At 36.4% G+C, this 27,919-nt stretch overlaps 4 protein-coding genes across 8 annotated transcripts; 1 reads left to right on the forward strand and 3 right to left on the reverse strand.

The window, feature by feature from the left end:
• Positions 1-1,965: 1,965 nt before the first annotated feature.
• On the reverse strand, positions 1,966-19,247 carry LOC110670225 (uncharacterized). 5 transcript variants are annotated; one of them, XM_058138761.1, is made up of 10 exons: positions 19,110-19,247; positions 18,331-18,418; positions 18,130-18,169; positions 17,977-18,024; positions 17,746-17,831; positions 14,571-14,666; positions 13,168-13,911; positions 11,759-13,028; positions 3,736-3,804; positions 2,092-2,214 (listed from the first exon to the last, which is right to left on the reverse strand). In XM_058138761.1, the coding sequence occupies exons 7-9, from the start codon at positions 13,906-13,908 to the stop codon at positions 3,746-3,748; spliced, it is 2,070 nt and encodes a 689-aa protein (XP_057994744.1). In that variant the 5' UTR covers positions 13,909-13,911; positions 14,571-14,666; positions 17,746-17,831; positions 17,977-18,024; positions 18,130-18,169; positions 18,331-18,418; positions 19,110-19,247; the 3' UTR covers positions 2,092-2,214; positions 3,736-3,745. The 5 variants fall into 5 exon arrangements, with proteins under 5 accessions (XP_057994740.1, XP_057994742.1, XP_057994741.1 ...); XM_058138757.1 differs by lacking the exon at positions 3,736-3,804 and having other exon boundaries at positions 1,966-2,214; XM_058138759.1 differs by lacking the exon at positions 3,736-3,804 and having other exon boundaries at positions 1,966-2,214; positions 17,977-18,043.
• On the reverse strand, positions 17,182-19,215 carry LOC131174697 ((S)-ureidoglycine aminohydrolase-like). The gene is made up of 6 exons (XM_058138471.1): positions 19,091-19,215; positions 18,924-19,008; positions 17,920-18,024; positions 17,746-17,831; positions 17,353-17,434; positions 17,182-17,196 (listed from the first exon to the last, which is right to left on the reverse strand). Exons 1-6 carry the CDS (start codon positions 19,213-19,215, stop codon positions 17,182-17,184), a joined length of 498 nt encoding a protein of 165 aa, XP_057994454.1.
• A 1,229-nt stretch (positions 19,248-20,476) lies between the features above and the next one.
• Positions 20,477-24,248, forward strand: LOC110670252 (dihydroorotase, mitochondrial). Its single transcript, XM_058138267.1, has 8 exons — positions 20,477-20,791; positions 20,877-21,022; positions 21,101-21,282; positions 21,664-21,800; positions 22,511-22,676; positions 22,780-22,896; positions 23,283-23,443; positions 23,837-24,248. The coding sequence occupies exons 1-8, from the start codon at positions 20,762-20,764 to the stop codon at positions 24,029-24,031; spliced, it is 1,134 nt and encodes a 377-aa protein (XP_057994250.1). The 5' UTR covers positions 20,477-20,761; the 3' UTR covers positions 24,032-24,248.
• A 1,141-nt stretch (positions 24,249-25,389) lies between these two features.
• Positions 25,390-27,784, reverse strand: LOC110670243 (light-harvesting complex-like protein 3 isotype 2, chloroplastic). Its single transcript, XM_058138103.1, has 3 exons — positions 27,291-27,784; positions 25,881-26,018; positions 25,390-25,784 (listed from the first exon to the last, which is right to left on the reverse strand). Exons 1-3 carry the CDS (start codon positions 27,676-27,678, stop codon positions 25,534-25,536), a joined length of 777 nt encoding a protein of 258 aa, XP_057994086.1. The 5' UTR covers positions 27,679-27,784; the 3' UTR covers positions 25,390-25,533.
• Between the last annotated feature and the right edge of the window lie 135 nt (positions 27,785-27,919).

Below are 27,919 nucleotides of genomic sequence, written 5' to 3' on the forward strand. Positions count from 1 at the left end.
GAATACTGATGTTTTGTTGCAGAAAAGGAGGCTTAACAAGGTTTTATCTCTTTATTTGGTATATCATGTGTTACAAGCCCAAAGAGTCTAATTTCTATTTGTTTTTACATTGTGTGGTAGCATGGGAAATTTGAAACTGCCATTTTGGTCTGTTAGACGAGAACTTGATATGTGGAGTCTGAACACTTTGGTTTTTCCGATATAACAGATGTTCGGTGAGTGAAACAATGTTAAAACTTCCTCGCTTTCTTCTTTATTTTTTTTTGTTCCATTATGGAGTATTTGATTGGAGAGGAACATGTGCTTTCCAAAATCAGACTGCGTCCCTTAATCTGTCATAAGACAAGGTAGTTTTTAGGCTTCTTTGACAGCTTGTGTTCCATGGGTTTTCAGAGGAGTGCCCTTTAAGTGTTGTTCAGACTAATTGGAGCAATATTTTTTCAGTCTTGTCTTTATCTGTATTGATAGTTGTTTTATATTGGAACTTCCTCGCTTTCTTCTTTATTTTTTTTTGCACCATTATGGAGTATTTGATTGGAGAGGAACATGTGCTTTCCAAAATCAGACTGTGTCCCTTAATCTGTCATAAGACAAGGTGGTTTTTTAGGCTTCCTTGACAGCTTGTGCTCCATGGGTTTTCAGAGGAGTGCCCTTTAAGTGTTGTTCAGACTAATTGGAGCAATATTTTTTCAGTCTTGTCTTTATCTGTATTGATAGTTGTTTTATATTGGCTTGGATTTCTTATTTACGAAAGGTAAAAAATTAAAGAAGAAGATGACTCTAAAATGAAGAACAGTTTCAATCAGAAAGAAAAGCATTCACATTAAGGAATTCAACTGGTTGAAAATCTATGATCTGCTCACAGGAGAAATCATGATATGAGAGGAGGATAAAAAAAATCTCCAAAAGGGTTATATGCATCAAAGTTGGAACTCATCTAAAAAAGACGAGAAGTTTTGAAAAACTGCAAAATAATATCCCAGTAATACATTTAATCACAATCCTAAGTTCTGTGTTGGGTACTTGATCATATAGCATTTAAGTTTTAGAGAATATGACAAAAAAAAGATTCCAGATCATGTCGCTATAAGTCACCAGCAATAAGATCCAACTGTAATAAGTTAAACTTATCAGTCAGGCCCTAACTTATATCCTTAGTGCAGTGACTTCTATTCAAAATGTTGGACATAAACATTGAAATCTAGCGCATTAAGAAATCTAATCTGCATTCTCATATTTTTCCACTCAATAGATGAGCCCACATGCAGAAATATAAATTCGGGGGGGGGAGGATAGGAAATAATTGTGGGTTGAAACTTCTATTCAACCAAAAGGGTTCAAAATTCCATGTCCAGTGCACAAACATCTAAATTTATCACCTTAAGGAAAAAAGTTTATTGGCCTCTTCATTTAAACCATATGTATATAAGGATTGAACTTTGGGAAACAAGACATAACTTAATCTCATATGGATCCTGAAGTCATAAACAATGAGGGGGGCAGAAGCTTCCTGAGTTCAAAAGCCTGTTAACACATAAAGAATACAATTTCACGAGCATACTAACAAAAATTTAGTAAAAAATAAACAGCATATATGTGACACCCCTTACCCGTGTACAGTATAGCCGAGCAAGATTTGTCACACTGTGTACCGGAACACCATATTTGATCTCAATTATTTTTATCCTTAATTTATTTTTTTATGATGACGAAATGCAATTTGGGAGATTTGACTCATTTAAGTCATTTATAGAAATTATAAATTCATTGAGGTTCCGAAAATTTTATAGAAAATCCGACAGAGTATCAACTAAAAATGGAGAAAACAGTTCTTCAAAACCTGTGAAAAACACTTCCAATACTTGTTCCAATCCACAATACCAAATATGTCATCAATTCTTAACAATTTCTCATCAATTTCTCAAACTTTCCAATCATCCAATTCACATCATATTTATACTCAAATTATAAATAAATACTCAACTTTTATTTATGAACACCATTTATAGATAATTTCATTAATACATACTCACATAAGTTTCAATATACATGACAAAATAAAAGTTTAATTACAAAATTTACAAGGATACAAAATACAAAATGTAGTCTAGCATCCAACTAATGCACTGTAGCTGAAAGATGACACATGACACTAGTAGATTTGACTCTCACCTGACTGTGGTCTACTGGGATCGCGCTCCGTATCTCCAGTACCTACGCATGGCAAAAGCAATGCTTTAGTGGTGCCAATAATAAAATAAAGAGAACTAAAAAGAAATAAACATGCAGTGTATATATTGATGTCTCATGCAGACAATTTTTTGGTAAATATTTGTAGTCTGTTTATTTGGTACTTGTTATGTCAATTATTTCATTAAATTTATCAATTTCCATTTTTTTGTTGCCCAAGTAACCTATACTGGATGACTGGACTGGATAAACGGGTAAACTGGCATTGGGTACCAAGTAACTCGAGCCGTCACACCATCGGTCACATAGTGTCCACCGGTGTGCAACAGAACAGTCGATAAACTGTAATAATATTAGGCACAAGACCAAGTATCATCATAATATCAGAATGGCTAAAAACCATAAAATCACAGAATTGCATAATTCCATGTGCAGTATTGCTAACTGAACCTTATTGGCATGCCAACCTATCCAAACCAATCTTACTAGGTGTACTAGGGCACATTACCAAGTTATTGATTGAATTTTCATGCTTTACATGTAATGTTACTATTCATTTTACTATTTAGGTCAATTTATTGACTTTCCAATGCATAATAGCTACATAAGTCCTAATCACATAAATTTACCACATTTTGATTCCCAAAAGTGTTGGCATTAGTTGCCAATCCATACTTCTAACCAATGGTGAATAAATCAGAAATTTCAGTTTTGGAGGCTAGAGATTATTGTTCCATTAGGTCATTCTACAGTGAGAATTTGGCCAAATGTTCTTCATCAAAATTGTTCCTTATTGTGTCTAGTTACATTTCTTTTTTTCGAATCACTCCATTTAGAGTTTTGTACCTCAAGTTATGGCCTAAACACCATAACGGCCGGATTGCAATTTTTTCAGAATTTCTGGGCAGAATCAATTCTATAGTTTTTGTACACTGACTGCAAGTCAGTTTTTGGACATGTTATGGTCAAAATTTGGGTTTATTTTCTTCATGAAAATTGTAGGGCTATGTCTCAGCTTTCTACTGGTAAAAATTCAGGTCAATTGGACTTTTCTACACTGAGTTATGACCAAATGAATGGACACTGTTCATTTGATCATTTTTCAGGGACTGCATATTGGTCACCCGGATTAGGGTAGTTTTTAGGTCAACTTGATTTGGTTTTCTGGACAGGGTTTCTTCACCAAAGTTGTGTCATTATGTGTCTAGTTTCATGTCCAATTGGTCTTGCACCAATTGAACCTACACAACTCCAGTTATAGCTGCCCAAAGCTGCTGGACTCAAACCCAGTCCTGCAGGTTACCAAGGGCAGCATGCCTAACCTCAATTCCATTGTCCTAAATCACTTCAATTCCTCCTCACATATAATCAAATGGTCACTAATTGACCATTACAATGTTCATATACCATTACATGAGCAAACCCTAATTTTGTTCAAGTCTCAAAGTTCTCAAAGTTCAATTTATGCATTAAACTTACAATTTCAACTTATATCATGTCCTTAAACATGAATTGAGTGAGAGAGAGAATAAATTGGGCACTAACCTTGATTTAGCTAATTTCCAAAGCTTGAGAACTTCTCTTTTCCTCCTCCTTTTTGCTGCCCAAGACTTGCTATAGGTGTAAGAAAAATTTTTAAAGAAAGGAGCAAGGGATTTTATGGTGTAAAATGGTGGGAAAGGAAGCTTGGTTAGGGATGGCAATGGTGGAATACCTTGGAGCTGGTTCGGCCAGCTGAGGAAGATGGAAGAAACTGATTTTTTTTTTCTTTCATTTTCTGCCCATTTAGTCATTTTAAATGAGCTATTGCCATGTGTCACAATGTGATTGGATGGGAGAATTTTAAATGACATCATATGATGTCAAAAGTCCCATTTTTCTTTATTTTTTGTCTTTTCTTTCTATTCATTTTCAATTAAATTTTTAACAATATTTATTCATATTTTAGATCATAATAATTATTTACTTAAATAGACAAATTGGCTAAAAATCATCTCTGAAGACGAAATGACTAACATGCCCTCCGTTTGGCTTATTGAGCTAAAATTGTTTGTATCAATTTAAAAATTTTTTTAAACATTTTCTTGGCATTCTAATGTCATAGAAACCTCAATGACTCTTCTCTAAAACTCAACTCAACTCAACTAAGCCTTTATCCCAAAAATTTGGGGTCGGCTATATGGATTCGCTTTCTTAACTCTGAACGATTTTGGGTTAAATCCTCAGAAATGTGTAATGCTTCTAGGTCATGTTGTACTACTCTCCTCCAAGTCAATTTAGGTCTACCCCTTTTTTTCTTTCTATCCTCTAACCTAATGTGCTCTACTTGTCTAACTGGAGCCTCCGTATGTCTACGCTTCACATGACCAAACCACCTCAATCTCCCTTCTCTCAACTTATCTTCAATTGGCACCACTCCTACCTTTTCTCTAATACTCTCATTACGGACTTTATCTAGTCTAGTATGGCCACTCATCCACCTTAACATTCTCATCTCTGCAACTCTTATCTTAGATGCATACGACTCTTTCAGTGCCCAACACTCACTGCCATATAACATAGCCGGTCGTATGACTGTACTGTAAAATTTTTCTTTCAATTTATTGGGAATCTTACGATCACATAAAACTCCCATGGCACGTCTCCACTTCAACCATCCGGCTTTAATCATATGACTAACATCCTCCTCACATCCCCCATCTACTTGAAGGACTGAGCCTAGATATTTAAAGTGATTACTTTGGGACAGTATCACTCCATTCAAACTAACTCCTTCCCTATCACCAGTTTGGCCTTCACTGAACTTGCAATGCATGTATTCTGTCTTCGTTCTACTTAACTTAAAACCCTTTGAATCTAGAGTACTTCTCCAAAGTTCTAGCTTTCCATTGACTCCTTCTCATGTCTCATCTATTAGAACAATATCATCCGCAAACATCATGCACCAACGAATACTCTCGTGTATATGTTTCGTCAGTTCATCTAAAACTAATGTAAAAAGGTAAGGGCTTATGGCTGATCCTTGGTATAATCCAATTGAGATCGGAAAATCTCTTGTGTCCCCTCCCACTGTGCGCACAATAGTAGTTGCTCCTTCATATATATCTTTCAATACTTGTATGTACCTAATAGATACCCTATTTTGTTCTAACACATTCCATAAGACCTCTCTTGGAACACTATCATAAGCCTTCTCCAAATCAATAAAAACCATGTGTAGATCTTTCTTCACATCTCTATATTTCTCCATCAAGCTTCTAATGAGAAAGATCGCTTCCATAGTTGAACGACCGGGTATGAAACCAAATTGATTGAGAGAAATAGAAGTATCATGACGTAGTCGATGCTCCACAATTCTCTTCCACAACTTCATAGTATGACTCATGAGTTTAATTCCCCTATAGTTTGAACAACTCTGTATATCTCTCTTATTTTTAAAAATTGATACTAAAATACTCTTTCTCCATTCATCAGGCATTTTCTTTGAGTTTAGAATCTTATTAAATAATTTAGTTAACCATGCCACTCTCATATCTCCCAAATACTTTCACACTTCAATTGGTATTTCATTGGGTCCACAGGCTTTACCCACTTTCATTCTCTTAAGTGCTTCCTTTACTTCTAAAGATCTAATCCTTCTAGTATAATTCACATTCTTTTCTATTGTTCTATAATCTATATTCACGCTATTACCATTTTGACTATTATTAAAGAGATCATTAAAATAATTTCTCTATCTTTCTTTAATGTCCTCATCTTTCACCAACGCTTTTCCTTCTTTATCCTTAATGCACCTAACTTGATTGAGATCTTGACATTTCCTTTCTCTCCTCCTTGCTAATCTATAAATATCTTTCTCCCCTTCTTTAGTTCCAAGTTTCTCATATAACTTTTCAAAGGCCTGTGCTCTTGCTTGACTAACTGCCTTTTTTGCCTCTTTCTTTGCTATCTTGTACTGTTCATATGCCTCATTATTATCACATTTAGGTAATTTCTTATACCATTCCCTTTTTCTCTTCACTGCCTTTTGTACTTCCTCATTCCACCACCATGTCTCTTTTGAGGGTGGTTCATGTCCTTTAGACTCTCCAAGTACTTTTTTAACTACTTCTCTAATCTTTGATGTCATCTGTATCCACATATCATTGGCCTCCATATCCAGCTTCCATACTTCGGACTCGAGAAGCTCATTTTTAAACTTCACTTGCTTTACTCCTTTGAACTCCCACCACTTTGTTCGAGCTACACTATTTCTTCTGACCTTACTTGAATTATTCCTAAAATTGACATCCAATACCATCAACCGATGTTGACTTGTTAAAGCCTCTCCTGGAATGACCTTGCAATCCTTGCATAGAGCTCTATTTGTCTTCCTAGTTAAGAGGAAGTCGATTTGGCTTCTATGTTGCCCACTTTTGAAAGTCACTACATATGACTCTCTTTTTATAAAGTAGGTATTTGCTAGTATTAGGTCGTATGCCATAGCAAAATCCAGGATGCTTTTTCCCTCCTCATTTCGACTGCCAAAACCAAAACCTCCGTGAACATTCTCATAACCTTGTCTATCACTTCCTACATGTCCATTCAAATCTCCACCAATGAAAACATTCTCTTCATTCGGTATGCTTTGCATTAAATCATCCATATCTTCCCAAAACCTTTGTTTACTCTCACTGTCTAGTCCTATTTGTGGGGCATAAGCACTAAATATATTTATTGTTTCTCCTTCTAGTACTAGCTTTACTAGTATAATTCTATCTCCTACTCTTTTCACAGCTATTATACATCTTTCAATGTCCTGTCTATGATTATGCCCACTCTGTTCTTGTTTCTCTCATTTCCGGTAAACCACAGTTTGTACCCTGAATTACCCACTTCCTTACTTTTCTCTCCTACCCATTTAGTCTCCTGAATGCAAGCAATATTCACCCTTCTTCTTTCCAAGGTATCCACAAGCTCCATTAATTTTCCTGTAAGTGATCTAACATTCCAAGTACCAACCCTGATCCTCCTCCTATCATGCTCCTTCCTAATTGGTCTCCTTCTATGATATCTTCTATTATTTTCTATGTCTATCTTGTGTTCTGTTCCATTATTTATTCTACTATCTGTCCTATGAACTAACTTCTTTACCCACACTCGTCCATGATTGGGGAACCCTTGCTCACTTAACACTACACCCGAGCGCCGGCATGGCGCGTCGCTTTCGGTGAACGCCCTACACCCTTGCATATTTCTCACTACACCCAGGCTCCGATGTAGCGCGTCGTTAGTAGAGGACGCCCCAACGTTTATATCATTTGAATCCATATCATAGGGTGTGATGAAATTTTTACGCTGGTTGTCACCTACCGCAACCCTCCTCCTTTATCCGGGCTTGGGACCGGCTAAGCACAAACTACTTAGATGGAGTTTCAATGACTCTTCTCTAAAGTCTCAAAAATTATTTTATGAATTTTCTCCCGGGTTTAGGACTTCTAGTTACGAGGACCGCAACTTCCCACTGGGTTACCCATCACTAGGGCACCGGCTCATTTAACTTGGTTGTATTTTATTTCTAAAATTTTTTCTATATTTTTCTTATTAATATTTGAGTTAATTATGGTTCTTTACTTTAGTTTAAATGTTTTTTCCAGACGTTCTAGCTGTCCGGACCGACACCGGTCACTAGAACAGTAGAATGTACAGAATTGCTACAATGAGAGTGTTACAACTCTTCCCCTTTAATTTAAATTTCGCCCTCGAAATTTACCTGATGCAAACAGTTGAGGGAACTATTGCCTTATCGTCTCTTCACTTTCCCAAGTTGCCTCCTCGGTGTTGTGGTGCCTCCAAAGCACTTTCACTAGTGGAATCTGCTTATTCCTTAACTCTTTCACTTCTCGAGCCAGGATCCATATGGGTTCTTCTTCATGTGTCAAATCCGGTTGTACTTTAATTTCTTCCATAGAGATGACATGTGAAGAATCTGAGCGGTATCTTCTTAGCATAGATACACGGAACACATTGTGGATCTCGTCCAGCTCTGGTGGTAAAGCTAGCCTGTAGGCCACTGGACCCACACGTTCAATGACATCATATGGGCCAATGAACCTAGGGCTTAACTTACCTTTTCTTCCAAACCTCAATACCTTCTTCCACGGTGACACCTAGAGAAACACTTTGTCGCCAACTACTTATTTTATTTCTTTTCTCTTCAGGTCGGCATAAGATTTATGTCTGTCTGAGGCAACCTTCAGATTGGCTTTAATTAGCTTTACCTTCTCCTCAGTCTGTTTTACCAAGTCTGGCCCTACTAGTTTGTCTTCGTCCAATTCAGTCCAACACACTGGAGTTCTACATTTCCTCCCATGGAGATGACACGTGAAGGATCTGAGCGATATCTTCTTAGCATAGATACGTGGAACACATTGTGGATCTTGTCCAGCTCTGGTGGTAAAGCTAGCCTGTAGGCCACTGGACCCACACGTTCAATGACTTCATATGGGCCAATGAACCTAGGGCTTAACTTACCTTTTCTTCCAAACCTCAATACATTCTTCCACGGTGACACCTTGAGGAACACTTTGTCGCCAACTGCATATTCTATTTCTTTTCTCTTCAGGTCGGCATAAGATTTCTGTCCGTCTGAGGCAACCTTCAGATTGGCTTTAATTAGCTTTACCTTCTCCTCAGTCTGTTTCACCAGGTCTGGCCCTACTTTTTTGTCTTCTCCCAATTCAGTCCAACACACTGGAGTTCTACATTTCCTCCCATACAGTGCTTCATACGGGGCCATTTGGATGCTAGCTTGATAACTATTGTTATATGCAAATTCTGCCAGTGGGAGGTATCTATCCCAACTTCCCTCAAACTCAATAACACAACTCCTCAGCATATCCTCAAGGACCTACCATATATTTCATGTTATTATTATCATTTCAGTTCAATATTTGTATTAATTCAATTGGTTTCAATGTTTACCTGGATTACTCTTTCTGATTGTCCATCTGTCTGAGGATGAAAAGCTGTGCTGAAGTGGAGTTGTGTACCCAAGGATTCATACAACTTCTTCCAAAATCTCGATGTAAACCTTAGGTCTCAATTAGATATGATGGAAAGTGGAATTCCATGCAGTCTAACTATCTCACTGATATACAATTCTGCTAACTTTTCCAGTGAGTAGTCAGTCATAACTGGCAGAAAGTGTGCTGACTTCGTCAATCTATCTACTATCACCCATACTACGTCATGCTTCTTCTGGGTGAGAGGTAGACCACTTACAAAATCCATGGTGACCCGATCTCATTTCCATTCAGGTATACATATGGGCTGTAGCAAACCCGACGGAACTTGATGTTCTGCCTTGACTTGCTGACATGTCAAGCATTTAGTCACATAGTCAGCTATGTCCTTCTTCATACCAGGCCACCAATAATGAAGCTTCAGATCATTATACATTTTTGTACTTCCTGGGTGCATAGCATAAACACTGGTGTGTGCCTCTTTTAGAATACTATCTTTCAATTCCCCATCATCAGGTACACACACTCTTCCTTTGTAGTGCAGACACCCATCTGCTTTCACTTCATAGTCAGTTGTCTTCCCTTCTGAGATTTTGCTCATAGTAGCCATTAACTTCTCATCTACCTTCTGCCCATCTAAAATCTGCTGTAACAGGTTTGGCCTCACTTGCAACTCAGCCAAAATAGCTCCATCTCGAGCCAAGGATAGACGAGCATTCAATGATCTCAAAGTTGTGATGGATTTTCTGCTCAAAACATCAGTAACTATATTTGCCTTCCCAGGATGGTAGTCAATCACACAATCATAGTCCTTCAGGAACTCAATCCATCACCTCTGTCTAAGGTTGAGCTCCTTCTGGGTTGGCAAATATTTCAGACTCTTGTGGTCTGTGTAAATGTAGCATTTTCACCATACAAGTAATGCCTCCATATCTTCAGTGCGAAGATAATTGCTGCAAGTTCTAGATCATGGGTAGGGTAATTCTGTTCATGTGGCCTTAGCTGCCTGGAAGCATAGGCGACGACCTTCCCTTCTTGTATCAATACACACCCTAACCCATTATGCGAGACATCACTGTAGACCACAAAGTCCTTTCCCGACACTAGCTGTGTTAACACTGGTGCCTCTGTCAACATAGCCTTCAACTTCTCAAAACTAGCCTGACACTTGTCATTCCAGTCAAATCTAACATTCTTGTGTAACAACTTAGTCATTGGAACAGCTATTAAAGAAAATCCCTTCACAAATCTTCTATAATACCCAGCTAGCCCCAAGAAACTTCTGACCTCAGTTGTATTTCTGGGAGGCTTCTTTTCCATCACTGCTTCTATTTTATTGGGATCCACCCTAATCCCATCAGCTGACACTATGTGTCCAAGGAATGCAATCTCACTCAACCAGAAATCACACTTGGACAACTTAGCATATAGCGTCTTTTCTCTCAGGGTTTGCAGAACAATCCTCAAATGCTCATAATGTTCTTCCCTGGTCTTAGAATATACCAAAATATCATCAATAAAGACCACTACGAACCGATCTAGGTATGAATGGAAGATACGGTTCATAAGGTCCATGAATGCTGCTGGTGTATTTGTTAGGCCAAAGGGCATCACTAGGAACTCATAATGCCCATACCGGGTCCTGAATGCAGTCTTTGGTACATCTGCATCCTTCACCCTCAACTGATGATACCTTGATCTGAGATCAATTTTAGAAAATACTCCTGCTCCCTTCAACTGATCAAACAAATTATCAATTCTAGGCAACGGATATTTGTTCTTCACAGTCACTTTATTCAACTGCTGGTAATCGATGCATAACCTCAAAGTCCTATCCTTCTTCTTTACAAACAGCACTGGAGCTCCCCATGATGACACACTGGGGCATATAAACCCCTTATCCAGTAACTCCTGCAACTTGATTTTCAACTCCTTTAACTCAATAAGTGCCATCCTATAAGGAGCAATAGAGATTGGTGCTGTACCCGGCAGTATCTCAATAGCAAATTCGATTTTCCTTTTTGGTGGCAAGCCAGACAATTCTTCAGGGAACATATCTGGAAAGTCTCTTACTGTGGGTATGTCACACAGATCTGGCTTAGCCTGCCTAGTGTCCACCACATGTGCTAGGTAGGCTTCACAGTCTTTTCTCATAAGTTTTCTTGCAACTGTGGCTGAGATGACATTGGACAAGAAATCTGTCCTTTCCCCCATAACTGTAATCTCATTACCCTCAGGAGTTTTTAAGGAAATCATCTTCAATTTACAATCAACCATTGCCTGATGACGTGACAACCAGTTCATTCCCAAAATCACGTCAAACTCATGGAAAGGCAATTCAATCAGGTTTGCCAGGAATTCATACCCCTGAATCCTTAACGGGCAACCTTTATACACCTTGTTCACCACTACACTGTGGCCCAATGGATTAGTGACCAGAATGTGTTGGTCACTCTCCCCTACTAGTATCTCCCTTTCTACGGGTAGGTTGATGCAGATGTATGAATGAGTGGATCCTAGATCCACCAATGCATGCACAGATGTATTGTAGAGGGAGAACGTACCCCTGATGACGTCCGGGGCATCTTGCTCCTCCTGAGCTCTTATGGCATAAGCTCTAGCAGGTGCTTTGGCCTCTGGCCTCTCGGCTGGCTCAGATGCAGGTCTCTGTGATGGACCAACTATCTCAGATTTACCAGACTTCCTACCCCTTTGAGATGCAGGGGCAAGTCTATCTGTTTGTGCTGGAGCAGCTGTAATAGTTCTGCGTGGACAGTTCCTTAACTGATGCTCTGTCGACCCACACCTTAAGCAGGCACCCGTCACTCTCCAACACTCCCCCTTATGCCATTTCAGGCAGTGTGGACAGGCAGAAGATGCTGGAGCTAATCCCCTGAACACAGTCACTGGAGAGCTGCCCACTGATGGTGTGGACTGACCTCTCCTAGGTGTAAACTGTGGCCTGGGCCCCTGGGACTGACCCTGACCTTGAGGCTGACCTGAACTCTGAGCAGGTGGACCCTTGAACTTTTTTTCAGGTGCAAGAGATGAGCTAGACTGACCTGGACCCCTCTTTTGCTGTCTCTCTCTTCTAGTCTGCTTACTTATTCTGACTTTCTCAACCTTTATTACAACTTCGACTAACTTGGTGAAGTCTGTGATTCCCAAGGCAGTGATCATTATCTTTATGTTATCATTTAGTCCCTCTTCAAATCTTTTACACCTTTCGGCCTCATTAGGGACTATTTCCCTTCCATAACGGCTTAATCTAACAAATTCATTTTCATACTCTGCCACTGTCAGCTGTCTCTGCCTCAGATTAATGAATTCTCTTCTTCTCTCTTCCAAATATACACTACCCACATACTTCTTTTTGAACTCGGAGAGGAAAAAGTCCCAGATTATTTGTTCTGGCTGCACTTTATTGGACACTGTATCCCACCATTGATAGGCATCATCTTGCAGTAGAGATACAGCAGCTTCTAAGTTTTGCTCTGGAGTGCAGTGGAGTTGTTTTAAAACTCTCCCTGTTCTATTCAACCAGTTCTCTGCTACAACATAATCATCTTCTCTCTTGCCAAAAAAATCCACTGCTCCAAATTTTCTCAGTTTTTCCAGATGGGATTTCTGCTGTGGAAGTGGTGGTAGTGGCATTACCCCTGCCATTTGTCTGAAAAACTCGGCCATTTGCTGGAACATGGCCTGTGGAGGCTGAGCAGGCTCTGTTGGAGCTGGTGGAGCAGGTTCTCCCCTACCCCCAGTCTCAGCTGCTACAGGTGGAACATGACTCTCCACTTCCTCCTCAACTGCCCTCTGTGACGTGGAGTCCATATCCTAAACAAAATAACAAAGACAAACAGATCTGCATTAGTGTCACCTCGACTCTTACAAATACAATGCATGGTATGGACTCGATCTAGACCCAGAAATGCCTAAACTGTGCTATGATACCACTAAATGTGACACTCCTTACCCGTCTAAGTCGATCTATTCTGACTTTCTCAACCTTTATTGCAACTTCGACTAACTTGGTGAAGTCTGTGATTCCCAAGGCAGTGATCATTATCTTTATGTTATCATTTAGTCCCTCTTCAAATCTTTTACACCTTTCGACCTCATTAGGGACTATTTCCCTTCCATAACGGCTTAGTCTAACAAATTCCTTTTCATACTCTGCCACTGTCAGCTGTCTCTGCCTCAGATTAATGAATTCTCTTCTTCTCCCTTCCAGATATACACTACCCACATACTTCTTTTTGAACTCTGAGAGGAAGAAGTCCCAGATTATTTGTTCTGGCTGCACTTTATTGGACACTGTATCCCACCATTGATAAGCATCATCTTGCAGTAGAGATACAGCAGCTTCTAAGTTTTGCTCTGGAGTGCAGTGGAGTTGTTTTAAAACTCTCCCTGTTCTATTCAACCAGTTCTCTGCTACAACATAATCATCTTCTCTCTTGCCAAAAAAATCCACTGCTCCAAATTTTCTCAGTTTTTCCAGATGGGATTTCTGCTGTGGAGGTGGTGGTGATGGCATTACCCCTGCCATTTGTCTGAAAAACTCGGCCATTTGCTGGAACATGGCCTGTGGAGGCTGAGCAGGCTTTGCTGGAGCTGGTGGAGCAGGTTCTCCCCTACCCCCAGTCTCAGCTGCTACAGGTGGAACATAACTCTCCACTTCCTCATCAACTGCCCTCTGTGACGTAGGGTCCATATCCTAAACAAAATAATAAAGACAAACAGATCTTTATTAGTGTCACATCGACTCTTACAAATACAATGCATGGTATGGACTCGATCTAGACCCAGAAACGCTTAAACCGTGCTATGATACCACTAAATGTGACACTCCTTACCCGTCTACAGTATAGCCGAGCAAGATTTGCTATATTGTGTACCGGAACACCATATTTAATCTCAATTATTTTTATCCTTCCTTAATTTATTTTTTTATGGTGATGAAATGCAATTTGGGAGATTTGACTCATTTAAGTCATTTATAGAAATTATAAATTCATTGAGGTTCCGAAAATTTTATAGAAAATCCGACAGAGTACCGACTAAAAATGGAGAAAACAATTCTTCGAAACCTGTGAAAAACACTTCCAATACTTGTTCCAATCCACAATCCCAAATATGTCATCAATTCTTAACAATTTCTCATCAATTTCTCAAACTTTCCTATCATCCAATTCACATCATATTTATACTCAAATTATAAATAAATACTCAACTTTTATTTATGAACACCATTTATAGATAATTTCATTAATACATACTCGCATAAGTTTCAATATACATGACAAAATAAAAATTTAATTACAAAATTTACAAGGATACAAAACACAAAATACAAAATGTAGCCTAGCATCCTACCAATGCACTGTAGCTGAGAGGTGACACAGGACACTAGCAGATCTGACTCTCACCCTGACAAGGGTCTACTGGGATCGCGCTCCGTATCTCCAGTATCTACGCATGGCAAAAGCAACGCGCTAAGCAATAATGCTTAGTGGTGCCAATAATAAAATAAAGAGAACTAAAAAGAAATAAACATGTAGTGTATATATTGATATCTCATGCAGACAATTTTTTGGTAAATATTTGTAGTCTATTTATTTAGTACTTGTTATGTCAATTATTTAATTAAATTTATCAACTTCCATTTTTTTGTTGCCCAAGTAACCTATACTGGAAGACTGGACTGGATAAACGGGTAAACTGGCACTGGGTACCAAGTACCTCGGGCCATCACACCATCGGTCACATAGTGTCTCCCGGTGTGCAACAGAACAGCTGATAAGCTGTAATAACATTAGGCACAAGGCTAAGTATCATCATAATATCAGAATGGCTAAAAACCATAAAATCACAGAATAGCATAATGCCATGTGTAGTACTGCTAACTGAACCCTATTGGCATGCCAACCTATCCAAACCAATCTTACTAGGTGTACTAGGGCACATTACCAAGTTATTGATTGAATTTTCATGTTTTACATGTAAGGTTACTATTCATTTTACTATTTAGGTCAATTTATTGACTTTTCAATGCATAATAGCTACATAAGTCCTAATCACATAAATTTATCACATTTTGATTTTCAAAAGTGTTGGCATTAGTTGTTAATCCATACTTCTGACCAATGGTGAATAAATCAGAAATTTCAGTTTTGGAGGCTAGAGATTACTATTCCATTAGACCATTCTACAGTGAGAATTTAGCCAAATGTTCTTCATCAAAGTTGTTCCTTTTTGTGTCTAGTTACATTTCTTTTTTTGAATCACTCAATTTGGAGTTTTGTAGCTCAAGTTATGGCCTAAATACCATAACTGGCCGGATTGCAATTTTTCCAGAATTTCTGGACAGAATCAATTCTGCAGTTTTTGTACACTGATCAGTTTTTGGACATGTTATGGTCAAAATTTAGGTTTGTTTTCTTCATGAAAGTTGTAGGGCTATGTCTCAGCTTTCTACTGGTAAAAATTCAGGTCAATTGGACTTTTCTACATTGAGTTATGACCAAATGAATGAACACTGTTCATTTGGTCATTTTCCAGGGACTGCATATTGGTCACCGGGATTAGGGTAGTTTTTAGATCAACTTGGTTTGGTTTTCTAGGTAGGGTTTCTTCACCAAAGTTGTACCATTATGTGTCTAGTTTCATGTCCAATTGGCTTTGCACCAATTGAACCTACACAACTCCAGTTATAGCTGCCCAAATCTGCTGGACTCACACCCAGTCCTGCAGGTTACCAAGGGCAGCATGCCTAACCTCAATTCCATTGTCCTAAATCACTTCAATTCCTCCTCACATATAGTCAAATGGTCACTAATTGACCATTACAATGTTCATATACCATTACATGAGCAAACCCTAATTTTGTTCAAGTCTCCAAGTTCTCAAAGTTCAATTTATACATTAAACTTACAATTTCAACTTATATCATGTCCTTAAACATGAATTGAGTGAGAGAGAGAATAAATTGGACACTAACCTTGATTTAGCTAATTTCCAAAGCTTAAGAACTTCTCTTTTCCTCCTTTTTGCTGCCCAATACTTGCTCTAGGTGTAAGGAAAATTTTTAATGAAATGAGCAAGGGATTTTATGGTGTAAAATGATGTGAAAGGAAGCTTGGTTGGGAATGGCAATGGTGGAATACCTTGGAGCTGGTTTGGCCAGCTGAGGAAGATGGAAGAAACTGATTTGTTTTCTTTCATTTTCTGCTCATTTAGTCATTTTAAATGAGTTATTACCATGTGTCACAATGTGATTGAGTGGGAGGATTTTAAATGACATCATATGAGATCAAAAGTCCCATTTTTCTTCTCTTTTTTTTTTTTCTATTCATTTTCAATTAAATTTTTAGCAATATTTATTCATATTTTAGATCATAATAATTATTTACTTAAATGGACAAGTCGGCCAAAAATCATCTCTGAAGACGAAATGACCAAAATGCCCTCCGTTTGGCTTATTGAGCCAAAATCGTCTGTATCGATTTAAAAATTTTTCTAAGCATTTTCTTGACATTCTAATGCCATAGAAACCTCAATGACTCTTCTCTGGAGTCCCAAAAATTATTTTATGAATTTTCTCCCGGGTTTAGGGCTTCTAGTTGCGAGGACCGCAACTTCCCACTGGGTTACCCATCACTAGGGCACCGGCTCATTTAACTTAGTTGTATTTTATTTCTAATATTTTTCCTACATTTTTCTTATTAATATTTGAGTTATTTATGGTTCCTCACTTTAGTTTAAATGTTTTTTTCCAGACGTTCTAGCTGTCCGGACCGACACCGGTCACCGGAACAGTAGAATGTACAGAATTGCTACAGTGAGGGTGTTACAATATAAGATCAAGTGTTGCAATGTTTGTGCCAAGCATAGTTATTGTTAGTGCAGATTCATAGTAAAAATATTCAGTACCATAAAATTCAGATACTTTGAAAGTAAAATAAAGCTCAAAAATATGAAGAATTTATTATATCCTTAATTGCTGACAAGAATGATTAATGGAGACTTAAGGATGAATATAAAGGTATCCCTGTCTGACTTGAAAGAAAACTATATAAATCCATGTGTGATACTCTAAATACTCTTCAGCGTCATTTCAAAGTTAAAACTATTAGCAAAACAACAATTCGCAACTTACCTCCACTGGAGTCTCAAGAAGTAGCTGCTTGTCTGTTGAACCCAGAATCTGTTTAGTAATTAGATTGTCTAGAGAAGCATACCTAGAAGGATAAGTAATAGATTTGGTGCTCATAATTATTAAGAATATTTTAATAGCTAAACTTCAGTAGATTAAATAGTAAAACCGATAAAAGAGAGATCTAAAGCAATGGATTATGCAACAATCATCATTAGCCTTGACAATATCTTGATATCATAACTTCACAATAAAATTAAGCATTCAACCAATTTTATAGCACAAATGCTATCCGTAAGGCTGCTCACACACAGACATGTAAAACAGAAAAGGAATGGCAAATGTGAGATGGGATGGCTATTCATTTGCTTAACCATAATTCATAAATTAACAAACCTTTTTTCAAAGACAACAAGAGTAGGAGATACATCGCACTTCACAGAATGTTCGAAATTGGGAGGGAGATAAGCATATGAATCCACCTATATAACCACAGTATAACATCAAAATTATGAGGCCTACATTGACAAACTAGAAAACTAAAGCTAAAACACATATCTTCACATGTACAAATGTTGCCAGTTTGCGTTCATATGCAGTTAATGAATGTATACCAGACACTCTTACCGTTAGTTTGTGACCAGCACTAGATGTATTAGTAAGAGTCACAGAACCCTGAACCACGAATATGAACCTAGTAAGTATATGAAGCAAGCAAGCATTAGACATGATTATGGATCATCCAATTGATAATGGAAAAAGAAAGAAAAATTAATACACCTCTCTACATCATGAGGAGGAAGCCGTGATCTTGATTTTCCTGCAGAGGTGAAGCTTACGTTAATTAATCAATAAACCAAATTTATTAGGCAGGCATAAACTGCTATACCATATTTTTCACATGAATGCCACAAAATACATATATTTCACTTGAATTACTTATTATGGAGGAAATGGGAATGAATACAAAGATGCAAATACCACTCAGGTAAAGGACTGAATGCTTGACTTTCAGGTGTTATTAAAGCATGGTTTCTTTTGTAAACACTGCAGGTGAAGCCTAGTAAGTCTGCCAAGAAACAACCAAATTAAACTGCAGATGATTAAACTACTGCTTGAGCAGTCTATTTAGTGATTAAAAATGAACAACAAAAGGAAAATAAATATGAAGCATTGGTTTTAAATTTCTAGTTCCCACAAACATGAATATGCTGTTAGCTAAAAAGCTGACATAATATTTTTTGCAATCACCCTCAAATATAAGGGCGAATTGTTAATTTCAAAAGTCCACCCCCATGGACCTAGTTCTGCGCCTACATTGAGCAGACCATGCCCATTTGGTTGCTGTGTTTAAGGATGGGACAGGGGAAAACAAATCACAATCTTATTGTAAATTACCTAGAACCCTATAAAATCAAAAGCTCTACTTGATGGAGCCTACACCGTGGACTATTTTAGTTAAGTCCTTAGCTTTAATATCTTCATCTGTAAACTCTCTGTTATTTTTTAATCTAATTTTCAGCGCCATTGTGCATCATGCGCATTTAACTTTATTCCCAAACCAAAAGACTTACCAATTCTGCGAGTGTCATTGAGGAATTGACAAACTCAAACCAACGCTCCCTAAGAATCCATAACCATGAAATCTTTATATTTCCTCTGGTTATTCCAAGAGATTTCATAAACAGACATAAACAGATGATGATGGCTTTATTTTTTATCTTTTGCCATTTCGGAATACAGTTCTGAAAAATACTGACCTTGGAGATGAGAAGTAGACATAGTGGGATTTGTAACTTTCCAGTAGAGAGGCTTCGATTCTTCTCCCGCATCAAATACTGAAGGCGCGGAGCAGAACCCCTCCATCAGCTAGAGCAATCATAACCATACCTAGAACAAAATAGTGTAAACATTCTTAATTCACGAGGGAATTGGCATTGGCTCGGATCTTGTTATTGTGGAATCCAACGTGTGACTGAGTGACATTGTTATTAAACCACTCCCGCCCGCGGGTTGACCCGATCAACAGATAATCTGGACATAAAATTAAACTGATTTTCTCATTAAATCAGATAAAAAATAATAAAAAAATAAATGATCTGTTAATCTATTAAAATTTTTTTAATTTAAAAATTTTTAAAAATATAAATTAGTTTCATATTTTAATATTTGAAAATTTAAATTTATATTTAATAAATAAATAATATATTACTTACTTACAATTCTTTTGTTTACGGTAATAGAAGAAATTTGTTAAAATAATATGTTATTTTCTAGTTTTAATCTATAAATAGTCGTTTTGTCGGTACATGTTACGCAAATTATTTGTGATTTTATTTTAGTAATATAATTTAATATTTATTTTTAATATTTTATATTTTAAAATCACGCAATATAAAAAGTTTAATTATTATAATTTTAAAATTAATATTATTTTTATTTTTAATTAATTATATTTTATGTTTCAAAATCATAATATAAAATTTTTATGATCACCACTTTTTAAGCAAAGTTTTTTTAATGTTTCAAAGTATAAACTTAAAAATTTCACAATTCGTCAAAAATAAATAAAAAAGAATTTTATATAATTTTTTTATTAGATAAGATTTTAATAGTTTTAATTTGAAAATATTTAGATAAAAAATTAATGTTTAATATGATAAATTAATTTTTTATATAAAAACATAAAAATAAAAAAGAGATTGAGTTACATGCCGATTTTTTAAATAACTTTATTAATTTAGATGATACACTCTTATAAATCAAATTTTAACTTTAATATATATTTTTTATTAGTATTTCATAATTTTAATGTATTAATTATAAATATTCAAAATAAAAATAATTAAAATTAAAATATTTTTAATATTTTCATATAAATTTTAATAATATTATTAAGATATCTATAACTATAACCTATTGAAATATTGATTCTAAAAATAAATTTTATTTGATTAAAATTATTTAATTATATTAAAAAATACAATATTTAATTAATATATATTTAATTAATTTTTTTAATTAATTCATCGATGGAAGATTTGAGCTGAATTTGTTTTTGTTAAGCGTTGAAGGGAACTGCCGAACTGGGAAAGAATGGGATGGGACTTGGGATCTGCTGAAATGAAAACCAACGAACCGGTTCGATTCGGCTATATTCTCTATACGGTTCGGTTCGTTTCTATTTTTAAGAAATTCGGTTAGTCGGTTCTCTGCCCTACACAGCCGCCGCTTGAAGAGCGAAAAGGGGACGGCCCCAAATTTCAACTTAATAAGCCACAACCCGAAACATCCTCATCCGTCCGCTCCCCAATAGAAACCGGCCTGAGAATATATCTCTATTTAGTTGATGCATGCAACCTGTTCGAGTTTTTGTCTGAATTAAAAGCTTAAGAAGGTTTCTGAATTTGGAATGATAAAGACTTCAGTTCCACCTTTCAAAGCATGTATCTTTTCCTTTTTCCAAACTTTTGCTTTCTTGATCCAAATTTAGATTTCTAATTGTTGTCTGTTTTCCTTTAATATAGGCATTTCAATTTCCATCTTGTAAGATTACTGGGTTTAGGCATTTAAAGTGCAACGCATCCAAAATGGAACTCACTCTAACACGTCCCGACGATTGGCACCTTCACCTTCGCGACAATGAACTTCTCGAAGCTGTTGTCTCTCACAGGTCACGCTCATAACGTTTTCTGAGAGTGTATTGGTTTTGTTTTTGTTTTTGTTTTCTAATATTTCTTGTGCCCTGCAGTGCCAATCATTTTGGAAGGGCGATCGTTATGCCAAATTTGAAACCTCCCATTACCACTACTGCTGCTGCTGTTGCTTACCGAGAATCTATATTGAAAGCACTGCCGGCCAGCTGCAACTTTACTCCACTAATGACACTTTATTTGACAGATTCAACTAGTCCAGATGAGATCAAGCTCGCAAGTAAGTCTAAGCTAAAATATGCAAACATAGGAAGGCTGTTGGTTAGTTCACATCTGGAAGATACATGACTTTATTCTTTTCCTTTACTTGTATTTCTCTCAATGGTCTGACAGAATGTGAACGCATTTGAATATACTTGGGCTGTAATTACCTGCTTCTCATGTTTTATTTGAAGCATAATATTCTGGAACTTGCATTGACCCTTTTCTTTATTACATAAAGGGCATTTATGGTGGCAATAGGCTCACTAGTCCCACTAATTTCAATTTTGTTAAACAAAATAGTGTAATCTTTGATTTACCTCATCGGTACTTTGTAATAACTGTATATTGTTGTTGAGAAATTATTTTGTGTCAAGGCTTGTTCGACTTGGTTTAACAGGAAGGAGTGGAGTTATTTTTGCTGTAAAGTTGTATCCTGCTGGTGCTACAACAAATTCTCAAGATGGTGTTACTGATCTTTTTGGGAAATGTCTTCCTGTACTTGAGGAGATGGTGGAACAAAATATGCCTTTGCTGGTAATTTTACCATATTTAGTTGGCATTTGAGTTTTCTTAATAGGTCGTCTTTTTGAATTTTTTTGTTATTCTCCTTCTGCTTGTGTGAGCAGATTTAAAATTTCTTGGAGTAAGTTTTTTGTTTCACACTTTAATGAGGGTGCATTCGGCACTTAAACTGTATGTTTGAATTGAGTTTATGGAGGTTTTTTTAAAGTAAGATAAGGTAATGGAAGGTAATGTATCAAAAGCTCCAAAACCCACCAATTTGGTGTGTAAAAGTGAGGTTTTTGGAGGGTTTGAAATCGCCAAAAACCTTACCCCCTTTTAAAAAGCTTTATCCCAAATAAACACACAACTTTAAAAACCCATACCATACCTTCAAAACTTTCTCCCAAACGCTTATATAATTCTTGAACCATTTAGTTTAAATTGTGGTGCAATCTGATGAAACTGGATCTTTACGAATTACAACTGAATTATTATTGCTCGACTCCATGGTTCTTTGAGATAATGAACCTGTTAAGGGGGTGTTTGTAGTGGTAGTTTGCATCATCACTCAAAATACATTTTTAGAACCCCAAATGAATTGGCTCTTAGAACTCCACTTAACCAAGCCAAAGGCAACTAAACGTGACTTTTCAAAAGAATAATTTTAACAGTTTCTCATACAAGGAGGATCTGAATTTTTTTTAATTGACTTTCATATGCACATGTAATTCTTTTTACAGGTTCATGGGGAGGTTACAGATCCTAATGTTGATGTATTTGATCGTGAAAAGGTCTTCATTGACACTGTTTTACAGCCCTTAATGAAAAGGCTTCCGCATCTAAAGGTTGTAATGGAGCATATCACTACAATGGATGCTGTTAAGTTTGTTGAGTCTTGTGATGATGGTATGCTTAGTCATGGAGTAGTTTTTCCATTATCCTTACTGGTGATCAATTTGCTTTCAATTTGTGAATGTTTCAATTTTCTAACTTTTTTTTAATCCTCTAGGATTTGTGGCAGCAACCGTTACTCCTCAGCATCTTGTTCTCAACAGAAATGCTCTCTTCCAAGGAGGGCTACAACCACATAGTTACTGTCTTCCGGTACTCAAAAGGGAAACCCATAGTATGTTCCATTATCATCTTTTATTGAGCTGCAAATGAGCAACTTCTGACAACTTCAAAATCTTGAGCTTAATAATTTGTTTGTTGTAGAAAATGATGATATTCGTTATGGCATGTAAAGTAGCCCAGCATCTACATAAAAATAAATTATGAGGCTGATAAGGCATTTTGGCATGCATTCACTGCATACAAATACTTCACTTGGTTGTCTATAAAGTCCGGTTAATAACTTGTGCTCAAGAAATATTATTTTGATGTGTTGTATATGCAGTCGCAGGCTTCAGTTATAAATAGGAAGGAGTACACAATGGACTGCTTAAGAATTCATGCATATTATTTTTCGTATTTTCTTTTAATTATGAGCTTATATGTTTATGTCTCATCTAGGACAAGCAATTGTTTCAGCTGTGACTAGTGGGAGTAAAAGATTTTTCCTTGGGACTGATAGTGCTCCTCATGAGAGAAGGAAAAAGGAATGTCCTTGTGGATGTGCTGGAATTTATAATGCTCCTGTTGCATTGTCACTGTATGCCAAGATTTTTGAAGAGGTAAATTTTTGCTTTATCTGTCTTCTTACCAAGTGCCACAGCAAGATTTAAAAATATTTTCCTTTTTTTTTTATTTTTTTTCTCTTGGCTGCATCTGTGTGAGTATAGCATTAAAAGCAATTCATTCTTTGATAAAGTAAACAATGCACAATCTACCGCAAAGAAAAGTCTAATGTTAGGACCTGCCTCTGGGCATTAGCTTTGTCGATAAAAAAAAGTCTTTTATACATTTTCCATTATTATCTTATCTTGTTGTGTGGTCAAGTAAATATTTTAATGTCTCTAAAGCCTTTTCTTTTTTTATGCCATGTTACTGCTTTTTTCATCTTTATGAGTCCTGCCCTATATATTCTTGCCTTCATTGTACCTTACTTGGTAGCTTGCTAATTTTAGGCTGGCGCGCTTGATAAGCTAGAGGCATTTACAAGCTTTAATGGACCAGACTTCTATGGACTTCCAAGGAACACATCACATATCAAGTTGAAGAAGACCCCATGGAAGGTGCCAGAATCTTATTCTTTTTCATTTGGAGACATCGTACCAATGTTTGCAGGAGAGACGCTTGAGTGGCAGTCCTTCTGTGTCTGATTTCATTTTTCATTGCAAGAGAAAATATTTTATGGTTTTCTTATTCGTCAACCTTACTGCGTAAAATGAAGGTTGGCACTTGTAGATGTTTAATTCAACTCTTTCTTGTTCCTTCTTTCATTATTTTTTTCCCCATAAAATGCACTTAATCAGGGAAGTAGTCCCCCCTTTTCATTAAGAAATAAAAGCAACATTGGGAGAGGAAATTATGTTGTCATCAGTCTCCTAATTATATGAATCAACGAGAATAACTGTCATTGATGGGAATAGTGTTATGACCAATACTAATTGGAAAACAGGACACCTTGCAATGATTCTTTACTTTTGGCATTAAAATGTAGTACACCACAACATTTATTTTATTGATGGTACGTCATTTATTAAATTCTATGTTTCGACAAATCTCTTTTTTTTTAAAAAAATAATAATTTACCATATCGGTATAATATGCACCTTATCTAAATTTATTCGACAAAATTGTTAGCATGAACTAGTGGAAAAAAAAAAGTTAAATATGGTATATGGTCTTCTACTTAAAGTCTCATTGATGAGTATGTCACGTGTGCTTATTATAAAGATTTCTTACTAAACAAATAGAATTTTTATATTAATTTTTAATGTTCTTTTATTACTTTTTGTGATATGAATCGAGCAAATTAATCAACCAATCTCAAAAAAAAAAAAAAAAAAGTCCACCATATTATATGAATTCAAAATTATTATTCTTTGCTTAATTAGATATGATAACTTTTCTTTTTTTCTTTAATATATATTTTGTAAGTTTATGAAAAATGAAAGAGTTAACTTTCTCCTTATTGTTAATTTAACTTTATTTTCCTTTCATTAAATACATTTTGGGATAGCAAATATATTGAGAAAAATATATTTCATCTACTTAATAGAAAACAAATACAATTAAAACTTAAATTAAATTAAAACATTAACTGTGCAAGACAAATTTCAAATAATAATTAAAAAAAAAAGTATTTGTGCGTAACATATTTCTTGCACATATTTTATTATTATTATTATTATTATTATTATTATATGCTCATATCTATCACGATAAAAGAAAATAATTAATTTTTTATATTAAAAACCAGAGAAGCGTTCATGAGTAATAGTTTCACTCTCAGCTAAAATAAAAAAAGTGAGAGAAATGTAAACAAACAGTCATTATTAGCGTCTTTTTAACTTAATCCCTTAACTTCCAAGGTTAGAATGGAATTATTGTTATTATGAAGAGGTCTGCCCAATCATCATGGAAGCTAATGGAAATTTAGCTACATCATCTGATTATTGGTTTGTCGTCAACAATCACACCACAAGCAATAAAAATTCAAGAAGCAAACATGATATGCTTCCAGACCTCAACAAAAACCTTGATTAAAGTGGGACCAAAATTAAAATCAAGTTCCCCTCTGCAAATTCATTATTACAAACAACATAAGATGATAATCGAATACAACAATTAAACCTTAAGAGCACAAAACAACTTCTAGTTACTCTGCTGTGGAACTACTAGGGGTTTCATCCTGCCAGGTTGCTTGCCATTGCTTGTCATAAAAGGTTGTCTCGTCCAGCAATTTTTTTAGAGTTTCTATATCCTCATTCTTTCGGATTAGAAGTACTCCTGCCACAGCTATGAACAATAAAGTCTTGCAGAAGAAGTTGTTCATTTGATCAACTAGACCAACACCAGTCAAACTATCTACGACGTAAGCCATAAAGAATCCGATCATTGCAGCACGGCCTGTGTAAAGTCATAGAACTGCATTAGTTTGAACCAATGTGTCACAAAGGCACATCTTAAATGTACATTGCAAAAAATGAAGAGATATTAACAAACCGTTAAGTCGTTCTGCTTCAGGTAGATGAAATCTTTTTATCCATGCCCACCATGGAATGATTGAGGTGTCAAAAACTACAGGGTCATCATTGCTGGATGATTCTGGATTGCCCTCAAGCCATTTTCTCCTCCTAACCTCTAGAAAAGATCATCTAGCCCAAATTATTAGAAACCAACGAATCCCAGGAGGAGCTTTAGAAAAATATATATATATCAAAGGAAATATTATACGAGAAATCCCAACTTCACCAGAACCTGTCAATTGAATAAAAAACATGCATATGATGTTCCAGCTAAAAGTAGATAGGAAGCATTAATAGTGAATTGGATGTTTTTCCACACCACTGAGACATGTATCCTGAATATTTGGACGTCCCAAATGGAAAAGGAAATTAGCCGGTACCAGTTAATGCAATAATTTAGTATGAAGCCATTGAGTGTTCTGTAAAGCTTATGTTATTCTCAGGAGAAAAGAAAACAGGAAAAGATTAACAAACTCATACAGCGTTCTCCAAAATAATACTAACTTGAACCAGATGAATAATCTTAACCACATAAGGTCGTATTACAGTATTTGGATCATGTTAGGAAAAAGGAAGAAGAGATTGCAAAAACAATTCTTTCCAAATTTGGTATCAAATCAGGTTAGCCCAGCATTGTTGAGTAATGGTATGAATAGCTTAACATAAAGTGTGGCCTATAACTAGGTAAGTTTCACCATTGAGAAAGAAAATAATCATCTCCCTAGAAAATGCTTGAAATTGGATCAATAATCTCAACAACTAGATATCATGTAACTTTTAAGTGAATCAGTAGGCTCAAGCTTGAACCATGGGCTCCGCAATGGACCTCTTGCCAAATATACAAGATTTGAAACAGATAATACCAAGCTCCAAAAATGCAGTCACTCTCTCTCTTCCAAAAGTATATCCACAAACAGAGCCATCACCAATAGACATTGCATGTCATGTTTGGCAGTTGAAACATACTTGACCCGATTCTATTCCCTTCCCCTTCCCAACCCAACAACCCCAAATCCATGAATTGATGGTGATCAAAAGGGAGGCCACTCCAAGAACATAGAAACCCAAGTGTTCGAGTTAATATGCACTGCAATCCACTAAGCACAGATAATGACATCTAATTTGGATATCATTTGGGCTAGAGGTCTAAATTTTCAGCTATTATTATTACCCTCAGTCAAGTAATTGCAGTTGCACTCCCAATTTTACCGAGATAGTTTGCACTGGTAAAGTTCAGAGGATTCAATTTTCATAATCAATCAGCATTTCTTCAAAACTGAAAATGCTCCAACTTTCGTACTCGTAGCAGCAAACACAATCAACAAAATAAAAAATAATCAGAGCAATTCAAACAATAGACTAAATCAAGGAAAACCCAACACCTCACCAGCATCAATAACAGCATCCCAATCAGTACTCCCATCTTTTTGAAATTGCGTCAAGTCCCAAGTCCCTCCAATCCATCTGGGGTCCACAAACTTACTTTCCAGCTTCACCCCTGCATCGGCCACCGCTCCATTAGACCCCAAAGAGCTCTTTTCACCCTCCGGAGCAGACCCAGCAGGCTCAGCAACCTTTTGCTCCGCTTTTGGTTCCTCTATAGCGGCTGAAATTCCAGCACCGTTGTCCGTGGAGACTTTTGGAGCCGATAAAAGGAGGGGGTTTGCGGGTCTAAGAAAGAAAATGGTTTTGTCGGTGAAATGGGGTTTGGAGGAGAAGGATATTAAGAGGTGGGTAGGCGTGGGAGGAGAGAAAAAGGACATTGAAATTGACATTGTTTCGGTTGATGGAGGTGTTGTGGATGTCAGTTCATGGCTGTGTTTGATCGAGTTATCCTTTAGAAATGCTCTTCGGGCTTTACTAGCAGATGGCTCAAAGAACCAACAAACAAGAAAAATTATTAAATAAAAAAGTATTTGTTTGTTGAATAAATTAGAAAAAAAAATTTACATATACCAAAATCTGATCAATATCTACTGGATGGAGAATTTGAATAATCAAAATTCATTAAAAAAT

Source organism: Hevea brasiliensis, chromosome 16 (assembly GCF_030052815.1).
Source record: "Hevea brasiliensis isolate MT/VB/25A 57/8 chromosome 16, ASM3005281v1, whole genome shotgun sequence".
In the NCBI taxonomy this organism is placed as follows: domain Eukaryota; kingdom Viridiplantae; phylum Streptophyta; class Magnoliopsida; order Malpighiales; family Euphorbiaceae; genus Hevea; species Hevea brasiliensis.